Source organism: Xenia sp. Carnegie-2017, unplaced genomic scaffold (assembly GCF_021976095.1).
Source record: "Xenia sp. Carnegie-2017 unplaced genomic scaffold, XeniaSp_v1 HiC_scaffold_24, whole genome shotgun sequence".
Lineage (NCBI taxonomy): Eukaryota > Metazoa > Cnidaria > Anthozoa > Malacalcyonacea > Xeniidae > Xenia > Xenia sp. Carnegie-2017.
In genome coordinates, this window is record NW_025813487.1 from 10,557,184 (window position 1) to 10,568,062 (window position 10,879).

General features: G+C 34.5%; 2 protein-coding genes across 3 annotated transcripts; one reads left to right on the forward strand and one right to left on the reverse strand.

Annotated features, from left to right (window-relative positions):
• Positions 1-7,494: 7,494 nt before the first annotated feature.
• LOC124451003 lies at positions 7,495-9,283 on the forward strand. The gene is made up of 3 exons (XM_047001646.1): positions 7,495-8,548; positions 8,629-8,748; positions 8,937-9,283. Exons 1-3 carry the CDS (start codon positions 7,529-7,531, stop codon positions 9,108-9,110), a joined length of 1,314 nt encoding a protein of 437 aa, XP_046857602.1. The 5' UTR covers positions 7,495-7,528; the 3' UTR covers positions 9,111-9,283.
• Positions 9,114-10,862, reverse strand: LOC124451005. Of its 2 annotated transcripts, XR_006950303.1 has the most exons (3): positions 10,557-10,862; positions 10,026-10,475; positions 9,114-9,925 (listed from the first exon to the last, which is right to left on the reverse strand). XR_006950303.1 is itself a non-coding variant. In XM_047001649.1 (2 exons), the coding sequence occupies exons 1-2, from the start codon at positions 10,774-10,776 to the stop codon at positions 10,312-10,314; spliced, it is 384 nt and encodes a 127-aa protein (XP_046857605.1). In that variant the 5' UTR covers positions 10,777-10,862; the 3' UTR covers positions 9,114-10,311. The 2 variants fall into 2 exon arrangements, 1 of the variants encoding a protein (XP_046857605.1); XM_047001649.1 differs by having other exon boundaries at positions 9,114-10,475.
• Positions 10,863-10,879: the final 17 nt, after the last annotated feature.

Here is a 10,879-nt window from a genome sequence, read left to right on the forward strand (position 1 = left end):
CTTCATTCCACATCATGCTTTTAGCTTGATATTTAGTATGCTCCTGTCCAGAGAAGCAAACACCAAGAGAATCGAAATTAGTTGAAAGTTGCAAAGGGTTGAAAAGAGCACAACAGAATGGAAGGCTCTGATTCAAGCACTGAAGGAGAAGGATGGAAAGGTAGCAACAGACAGAAAAAGAATCCTCGAGAGATGTGAGATTCTATCAGGCACTGTACGAAGATCCCTCCCAAAACATTCAGTTGAGACCAGCAGAAGAGACTCCAGTAATCATGAAATGCGATGTGGAGAAGGCAATCCATCAGATGAAAAATGGAAAATCACCCGGTGAAGATCTTGTGGTGATAGAGATGATAAAGGCCGGAGGTGACATCCTAATGGAAAACTTCAGCATCTTTACAACAAAGCCATTGAGACGGAAAAAGTGCCAAAAGTGGAAGAACGCCATCATTATTCTACTCTTCAAGAAGGGAGACAAGAAAGATCTTGCAAACTACCGCCCCATCAGTTTGCTATCCCACATCTACAAGTTGTTCATGAAAATCATCAAGAACAGAATCAGTGGCACTCTGGATGAACATCAACCCCCAGAGCAAGCAGCATACAGGAAAGGACTCTCCACTGCAGACCACCTGCATGCTACAGGACAAATACTCGAGAAAACCAACGAGTACCAACAACCACTGTTCATGGCATTTGTAGATTACGAAAAGGCATTCGATTCCATCAAGCATGCCCCAGTATTCCAATCACTTGAGAAACACGGAGTACCAGGAAAGATCATAAACAGCATAAAGGAAACATACAGAGAAGGCACAGCGCAAATAAGAACAGAGAAGCTGAGCGAAAAGATCAAGATAAAAAGGTGTCCGCCAAGACATACTGTCCCCTATCATGTTCACTGCTGCCATTGAAGAGATCTTCAAAAGAATACCATTGGAAAAGGCATCAACATCAACGGAAGAGTAATGAACAACTTAAGATTCGCAGATGACATCATCTTGTTTGCAAACAAAGAGGAAGATCTCCAAGAACTTTGACGAAACTGAATGAAGAAGGAAAGAAAGATGGTATGAAAATGAATAAGCAATATCATATGTGCAATGATCATAAAGGAAGCAAAGAAGAGGGATCACAGTTGACGGAGAGAAGTTGGAGAGTGGAGGAGTACAAATACCTTGGAAAAATGTTAACACCAAGAAATGAAATCAGTGTTGAGGTCAATCAAAGAATCAATGTCGGATGGAGAAGATTCGGGCAATACAGTCACTTTCTAAAGGAGAAGAACATCCCAAACAGTTTGAAGAGGAAAATAATGGACACTGTCATTTTACCATCTATGACATACGGAGCAGAAACATGGGCGCTTACAAAACACCAATCAAGGAAGCTGGCAGTCACACAAAGGAGCATGGAGAGGAGCTACTATAATATCAAGCTAAAAGACAAGATGGAATGAAGTAATCAGAGAGAGAACTAGGTGAAAGATGTCATCCAAACAGCAAAGAAATGAAAGGCAGATGGGCAGGACATGTGGCAAGAATGGAAAACAACAGATGGGCCAAATTGACAACAGAATGGTACCCAAGAAACTGCACCAGAGGAAGAGGAAAGCCAAAGAGAAGATGGAGAGACGAGATCGAAGAGGAAACTGGAAAGACCTGGATGAGGAGAGCTAAAGACCGAATATAGTGGAAGAAGTTGTGGAGGCCATCTGCCAGCAGTGGCGTGAACGGCTGATGATGATGATGATGATGATGACGTGTTAAGAAAGCGGAAACGGGCAAGAGCGTAGTAACTAAAATCTGCCAAAAGTCACGTTCAATTCTTTATTCATCGTCGAAGAAAAGTAACTTCATATAGGTTCACAATGCAAGAGGAACATTTTCAGAAAAATTGAAATCGTTAATCGATATTCTGATCGTGTCAACAACGCGATAGAAAGAAACATACGTGGTAAATAATAGCCGTTTTCTAATTATAAGATAATTTTCTATCATTTGTTTTTTTGTGCCACCTCCAGATTTTGGATATGTTATAGACAATAAGAATATCTACAATATGGCAAAGTTTAAAAAATTCTACCGTGTAGTTTTTTATTTATAAGGCTTTGTTTGTTAAAGAACAGGAATTCTTAACTTAAATATGCAATGTCATGCACGTTGCATGATAAAATCGTTATTTTTTTACAACGAAGTCGTCAAAAGAAAAACACCACGTTATTAAACAACAACAACATCTCGAATTCTTTTATTTTCAACAACACTCCCCCCTTCTGTGATAATCCCAAAATGTCAATCACATGAAATGCACGCGCTACGTCACAACAAAACAAAATAAAAACAACTGTTCATCACATGCAAGATTATATTACGCGCATTCGTGTCATCCGACTTTGTCGATGATTTTCTACAATTTATTTTTTTGTGCCACCTCCAGATTTTGGATATGTTATAGACAATAAGAATATCTACATTATGGCCAAGTTTAAAAAAATTCTACCGTGTAGTTTTTTAGCTATAGAGCTGTTTGTCGAATGTGGTGCCAACTTCACAGTTAATACCAGAGTACATTCTCAAGGAATATTATTTCTTTTATTTTTTTGTGCCACCTCCAGATTTTGGATATGTTATAGACAATATAATTATCTACAATATGGCCAAGTTTAAAAAAATTCTACCGTGTAGTTTTTTATTTATAAGGCTTTGTTTGTTAAAGAACCGGAATTCTTAATATAAATATATAAGATTATATTACGCGCATCCGTGTCATCCGACTTTGTCGATGATTTTCTACAATTTATTTTTTTGTGCCACCTCCAGATTTTGGATATGTTATAGACAATAAGAATATCATTCTGGCCAAGTTTAAAAATTCTACCGTTGTTTTTATTTATAGGCCTTTGTTTGAAAAATTACATCTATATAGGAAGTTAATTATATAAGATTATATTACGCGCATCGTGTCATCCGACTTTGTCGATGATTTTCTACAATTTATTTTTTTGTGCCACCTCCAGATTTTGGATATATTTTAGACAATATAATTATCTATATTCTGGCCAAGTTTAAAAAAATTCTACCGTGTAGTTTTTTATTTATAAGGCTTTGTTTGTTAAAGAACCGGAACTCTTAACTTAAATATATAAGATTATATTACGCGCATTCGTGTCATCCGACTTTGTCGATGATTTTCTACAATTTATTTTTTTGTGCCACCTCCAGATTTTGGATATGTTATAGACAATAAGAATATCTACATTATGGCCAAGTTTAAAAAAATTCTACCGTGTTGTTTTTTATTTTTAGGCCTTTGTTTGAAAAATTACATCTATATAGGAAGTTAATTATATGAGATTATATTACGCGCATCCGTGTCATCCGACTTTGTCGATGATTTTCTACAATTTATTTTTTTGTGCCACCTCCAGATTTTGGATATGTTATAGACAATAAGAATATCTACATTCTGGCCAAGTTTAAAAAAATTCTACCGTGTTGTTTTTTATTTATAGGCCTTTGTTTGAAAAATTACATCTATATAGGAAGTTAATTATATAAGATTATATTACGCGCATCCGTGTCATCCGACTTTGTCGATGATTTTCTACAATTTATTTTTTTGTGCCACCTCCAGATTTTGGATATATTTTAGACAATATAATTATCTATATTCTGGCCAAGTTTAAAAAAATTCTACCGTGTAGTTTTTTATTTATAAGGCTTTGTTTGTTAAAGAACCGGAATTCTTAACTTAAATATGCAAGATTATATTACGCGCATTCGTGTCATCCGACTTTGTCGATGATTTTCTACAATTTATTTTTTTGTGCCACCTCCAGATTTTGGATATGTTATAGACAATAAGAATATCTACATTATGGCCAAGTTTAAAAAAATTCTACCGTGTAGTTTTTTAGCTATAGAGCTGTTTGTCGAATGTGGTGCCAACTTCACAGTTAATACCAGAGTACATTCTCAAGGAATATTATTTCTTTTATTTTTGTGCCACCTCCAGATTTTGGATATGTTATAGACAATATAATTATCTACAATATGGCCAAGTTTAAAAATTCTACCGTGTAGTTTTTATTTATAAGGCTTTGTTTGTTAAAGAACCGGAATTCTTAATTAAATATATAAGATTATATTACGCGCATTCGTGTCATCCGACTTTGTCGATGATTTTCTACAATTTATTTTTTGTGCCACCTCCAGATTTTGGATATATTTATAGACAATAAAAATATCTACATTCTGGCCAAGTTTAAAAATTCTACCGTGTAGTTTTTATTTATAGGCCTTTGTTTGAAAAATTACATCTATATAGGAAGTTAATTATATAAGATTATATTACGCGCATCCGTGTCATCCGACTTTGTCGATGATTTTCTACAATTTATTTTTTTGTGCCACCTCCAGATTTTGGATATGTTATAGACAATAAGAATATCTACATTCTGGCCAAGTTTAAAAAAATTCTACCGTGTTGTTTTTTATTTTTAGGCCTTTGTTTGAAAATTACATCTATATAGGAAGTTAATTATATAAGATTATATTACGCGCATCCGTGTCATCCGACTTTGTCGATGATTTTCTACAATTTATTTTTTTGTGCCACCTCCAGATTTTGGATATGTTATAGACAATAAGAATATCTACATTATGGCCAAGTTTAAAAAATTCTACCGTGTAGTTTTTATTTATAGGCTGTTTGTTAAAGAACCGGAATTTAACTTAAATATATAAGATTATATTACGCATTCGTGTCATCCGATTTTGTCGATGATTTTCTATCATTTATTTTTGTGCCACCTCCAGATTTTGGATATGTTATAGACAATATAATTATCTACATTCTGGCCAAGTTTAAAAATTTCTACCGTGTAGTTTTATTTATAGGCCTTTGTTTGAAAAATTACATGATATAGGAAGTTAATTATATAAGATTATATTACGCGCATTCGTGTCATCCGACTTTGTCGATGATTTTCTACAATTTTTTTTTTGTGCCACCTCCAGATTTTGGATATATTTTAGACAATATAATTATCTATATTCTGGCCAAGTTTAAAAAATTCTACCGTGTATTTTTATTTATAGGCCTTTGTTTGAAAAATTACATGGATATATGAAGTTAATTATATAAGATTATATTACGCGCATTCGTGTCATCCGACTTTGTCGATGATTTTCTATCAATTTATTTTTGTGCCACCTCCAGATTTTGGATATGTTATAGACAATAAGAATATCTACATTATGGCCAAGTTTAAAAAATTCTACCGTGTAGTTTTTAGCTATAGAGCTGTTTGTCGAATGTGGTGCCAACTTCACGGTTAATACCAGAGTACATTCTCAAGGAATATTATTCCTTTATTTTTTGTGCCACCTCCAGATTTTGGATATGTTATAGACAATAGAATATCTACAATATGGCCAAGTTTAAAAAATTCTACCGTGTAGTTTTTATTTATAAGGCTTTGTTTGTTAAAGAACCGGAATTCTTAATTAAATATATAAGATTATATTACGCGCATTCGTGTCATCCGACTTTGTCGATGATTTTCTATTTATTTTTTGTGCCACCTCCAGATTTTGGATATATTATAGACAATAAGAATATCTGGCCAAGTTTAAAAATTCTACCGTGTAGTTTTTATTTATAAGGCTTTGTTTTTAAAGAACTGGAATTTTAACTTAATTATATAAGATTATATTACGCGCATTCGTGTCATCCGACTTTGTCGATGATTTTCTATCATTTATTTTTGTGCCACCTCCAGATTTTGATATGTTATAGACAATAAGAATATCTACAATATGGCCAAGTTTAAAAAATTCTACCGTGTAGTTTTTATTTATAAGGCTTTGTTTGTTAAAGAACCGGAATTTTTAACTAAATATATAAGATTATATTACGCGCATTCGTGTCATCCGACTTTGTCGATGATTTTCTATCATTTATTTTTGTGCCACCTCCAGATTTTGGATATATTTTAGACAATATAATTATCTATATTCTGGCCAAGTTTAAAAAAATTCTACCGTGTAGTTTTTTATTTATAAGGCTATGTTTGTTAAAGAACCGGAATTCTTAACTTAAATACAAAAGATTATATTACGCGCATTCGTGTCATCCGAATTTGTCGATGATTTTCTACAACTTATTTTTTTGTGCCACCTCCAGATTTTGGATATATTTTAGACAATATAATTATCTATATTCTGGCAAAGTTTAAAAAAATTCTACCGTGTAGTTTTTTATTTATAAGGCTTTGTTTGGTAAAGAACCGGAATTCTTAACTTAAATATATAAGATTATATTACGCGCATTCGTGTCATCCGACTTTGTCGATGATTTTCCATCATTTATTTTTTTGTGCCACCTCCAGATTTTGGATATGTTATAGACAATAAGAATATCTACATTACGGCCAAGTTTAAAAAAATTCTACCGTGTAGTTTTTTAGCTATAGAGCTGTTTGTCGAATGTGGTGCCAACTTCACGGTTAATACCAGAGTACATTCTCAAGGAATATTATTCCTTTTATTTTTTTGTGCCACCTCCAGATTTTGGATATGTCATAGACAATAAGAATATCTACAATATGGCCAAGTTTAAAAAAATTCTACCGTGTAGTTTTTTATTTATAAGGCTTTGTTTGTTAAAGAACCGGAATTCTTAACTTAAATATATAAGATTATATTACGCGCATTCGTGTCATCCGACTTTGTCGATGATTTTCTATCATTTATTTTTTTGTGCCACCTCCAGATTTTGGATATATTTTAGACAATATAAATATCTATATTCTGGCCAAGTTTAAAAAAATTCTACGGTGTAGTTTTTTATTTATAGGACTTTGTTTGAAAAATTACATGGATATAGGAAGTCAATTATATAAGATTATATTACGCGCATCCGTGTCATCCGACTTTGTCGATGATTTTCTACAACGTATTTTTTTGTGCCACCTCCAGATTTTGGATATATTTTAGACAATATAATTATCTATATTCTGGCCAAGTTTAAAAAAATTCTACCGTGTAGTTTTTTATTTATAGGCCTTTGTTTGAAAAATTACATGGATGTAGGAAGTTAACTATATAAGATTATATTACGCGCATCCGTGTCATCCGACTTTGTCGATGATTTTCTATAACTTATTTTTTTGTGCCACCTCCAGATTTTGGATATATTTTAGACAATATAATTATCTATATTCTGGCCAAGTTTAAAAAAATTCTACCGTGTAGTTTTTGAATTATAGGCTAATTAAGAGAAATGGAAAGTACACTGTAATATAAATCTTAGAGTTTTCTTCAATTTCTTGACTTTTATACACATATTGTGATGGTTAAGGACAGTAAAATAATAATAAGCAGTTAAGAATTGTTTTTTACTGTTGTATTTGATGGAAAACGTGTTTTAAAGACGATTTTTCGATTTATCATTTTGAATGATAAATTTTAGTTGAATGTGGTGTTGAATGTTGTGATGAATGTTGTGTTGATAGTGGTGCCCAATGTGGTGCCAATTTCACGGTAGTAAAACATTGCGCATTGGCTGCACTTGTGCTCTAATGAGACTGAACGCCTTGTTTCTTTTTTCACTACACCAGGTTAATCACTCTCAAAGAATGTCAGAGAGGCCACTTACTCCTTGGGTTGTTTGCGAAAAGAACGGCAAAGTATTAACAGCGCACTGCGATTGTATGGCAGGAATAGGTGAAAGCTGCTCTCACGTCGCTTCACTTCTGTGGGCTGTTGAAGCTGGTGCACGAAAACGAGATTCTTTAACTGTGACTGATAAGAAGGCATACTGGGTGCTTCCAAGTGCTGTCAAGGCTGTGCCATACGCTAAAGTACAGAATATCAATTTTAGTAAATTTAATAAGAAATGCGAAGGCAAAATGCAAAGAAATCCAGTTCCTGCCCCATCATCGTCAGAATTGGATGAATATTTTAAAACTATTAGTTCTTTCTCATCAAAACCAGCAATACTTTCTTTAATACATCCATATTCTGATTGTTATGTACCTAAAGCCTTGCACTCTGACTTGCCACCAGTCAAGAGTGATCTTTATGATCCCACACTATTAGACAAATCACTTGAAACTTTGCTGGAATTATCAGAGTCGAAAATGGACTGCTTTAATGTTACAGTTGAGCAGCAAAAAGCTGTAGAAGAAAAAACTAGAGATCAAGCCAATTCTCGTCTTTGGTTTCGATTTCGTGCTGGAAGAGTGACTGCTTCAAGGTTCAAAGCAGCTTGTTGCACCAACAGAGATTCACCTTCCAAGAGTTTGATCACAAGCATTTGCTATCCAGAGCTGAAGAAATTTTCAACTGCAGCAACAAGATGGGGTTGCCAGCATGAAGAGGTGGCAAGAGACAAATATCGAAAATGGCTAAACACAAACCATGAAAATGTTTCAGTAACAAACAGTGGATTCTGGATTCATTTGACCCATGGATTTCTTGTTGCTTCTCCAGATGGACTTGTCTCTTGCCAATGTTGTGGCACTGGGATTTGTGAAATAAAGGTTTGTTATTATTGTGTCTATGTTTTATGGGGAAAAGGTCAACATAATAATCACATCACCTATTGATTTTGTTTTGATAGTGTCCATTTTGCCATAAAGATGAGACGATTGAAACTTCAACAAATGACAGGTTGTTTTGCATTGAAGTAAATAGTGATGGCACAAAACAACTTAAAAGAACTTGTGCATATTACTATCAAGTAAGTACATTTGTAAATTATTCTAATTTCACTTAACAAGTTTAATGTATAGCAATTCACTTTCTTAAGTAGTTGCTCAGTTGTCATGCACTGGTTAGAGCTAATGTGATTTTGTAGTGTGGACAGAAAAAGACTTGTTTTCATAAATTCGTTTAACAAGCTTAATGCATAGAAATTCACTTTTTTAGGTTATGGCTCAGTTGTCATGCACAGGTTTGAGCTACTGTGATTTTGTTGTGTGGACAGAGAAAGACTTGTTTCTTGAACGAATCTTGCAAAATAACGAATTTGTAGAAAGGAACATAGAGGCAGCAAAGAAATTTGTGTTGAGGGGACTCCTTCCAGAGTTAACAGGAAAATGATACTGAAGACCTCAAAAAAATGGAATATAATAAAATCAAATGTCTTATAAATATTATTAGTACAATTTTAAGTGTATGCATGCAAAATCTTTCAAAAAATATTATTTAGTCATAAGGTACGACAGAATCACAAATGTTAATTAGTGCACAGCTAACAGTAACTATTTTGTCAATCGTAGTGAGCTCATTTTCTTTAGAATTGACAAAATCAATTGGCTGAGTTGAACTCAGAAGTGCATACTTCTTTCTAATGTTTCCAATCACTCTTTCCACATGAATCCTCACATTAGCAATTTGTCTGGTTTGTTCAACTTCGATGCCACTGAGCTGTTTTTTACCCTTAGTAAAAGCTGGCATCTTGATAGTTGCACAGTACAAACCAACTGACTCCTGGATATCAAAGCCTCTATCAGCTAAGATTACATCTCCAGGTAAGAGCTTATCAAGGAGACCACTGTTCTCAGTCAAATGTTTGTCACTGACTCTTCCTCCCCAGCCACTGGAAATAAAGCTTACTGTACCCTGGGTAGTGACAGCAATTAAGTACTTAATCGTGTTGTGGTGCTTGTAGGATGAGTAAGTTTGTGCCCTCGCAAGAGGATTTAATGCACGATCCAAAAAAATCTCAAAGCAGTCAATGATGGCAACACATTTAGGGCAGTGTTTTCTAAAATCCATGGGCAACGCCTTTCTTAAGGCTTCCCTGTCAGGCCATAAAATAAGAGGGCTTAATCAATTATAAAGAACATCAATTACTTGTAAGAAAATTCTTGATACAGTTCCCTTGTTGATGTTTCCAAATCGATAAGCCAAATCTACACCAGTTAAATTAAGTCGCAGTTTCATAACTGTTAAAAGCAACTGTCTAAATGGTGACAAAGAGCATTTGGGAGAACGCATAAGGTAGGGGCGTACCAGTTCCAGTGTTGCTGACAAGATCTTCCAATTTGGCAGACCAGTGTAAGAGAGGACTTTTCGTCATCATTTAAGAAGGATTTCTCGTCAAGCGTCATGTCACTTATCTTGTTCTTTAACTCAAGATTTTCTTGGGTCAAGCGATTGATCTCGCTCTTCATTGCAGTTATTTTATCCAAACTCAGTTCTGTTTGTGAATATTTGTTGTTCGATTCTGATTCTGACAATGAAGCAGATGTGGCTCCGTGTTCTTCGTCTACAAGATGGTTTGTCAAGGTCGATTGAGTCACTGCTGACAGTACTGTTTCAATGGATTCACTTTTTCGTTTTCATTTCTCTCCGAAATACGAGCATAGCGATCGACATCAACTTTTTCCACATATGTATGTCCAAGGTTTTGAGATGGAGCCCAGTCTGGATTAGTTTGGTCCGTTAAAGCCGATGGTTTCCCTGTCGTTGTAAACAAAACAACAAATGGTATAAAATGACACAAACGAACACAACAAAGCTTTTTTTAACTCATTGGCTTACCAGTAACAAAATGAAGGCTGCACACTCGTAAATACGTGCATTTAGAATCATCAATGTCTGCCCGACGAATTCTTCGAAGCCACAAAGAACGACGTTCCTTTTGTAAATCTTGCAATATTTTGCTCGCATTGGTTTTCACAGCTGGTATGCGATAAAAACTTAATTCCTTATCCCTATCAGCACGCTTTGAACAGCCATAAATTGCGCAAAAGTTAACCATCCTTAACAATAATATTGCTTTGTTATTTACATGTGGCGTTTGTTTGTCCTCCAGATGTAACGTCACCGGGTTGTGACGTCACATGCAATGGGTCTATAGGGCA

Excerpts from the sequence above, each read along its gene's own strand:
- LOC124451003 (XM_047001646.1), top strand. The coding sequence starts at position 7,529 with ATGTGGTGCCAATTTCACGGTAGTAAAACATTGCGCATTGGCTGCACT. Across the intron at positions 8,549-8,628 it reads CTGGGATTTGTGAAATAAAG|TGTCCATTTTGCCATAAAGA; the intron begins GTTTGTTATTAT and ends TTGTTTTGATAG. Across the intron at positions 8,749-8,936 it reads CTTGTGCATATTACTATCAA|GTTATGGCTCAGTTGTCATG; the intron begins GTAAGTACATTT and ends TCACTTTTTTAG.
- LOC124451005 (XM_047001649.1), bottom strand. The coding sequence starts at position 10,776 with ATGGTTAACTTTTGCGCAATTTATGGCTGTTCAAAGCGTGCTGATAGG. Across the intron at positions 10,476-10,556 it reads CAGCCTTCATTTTGTTACTG|GGAAACCATCGGCTTTAACG; the intron begins GTAAGCCAATGA and ends TTACAACGACAG.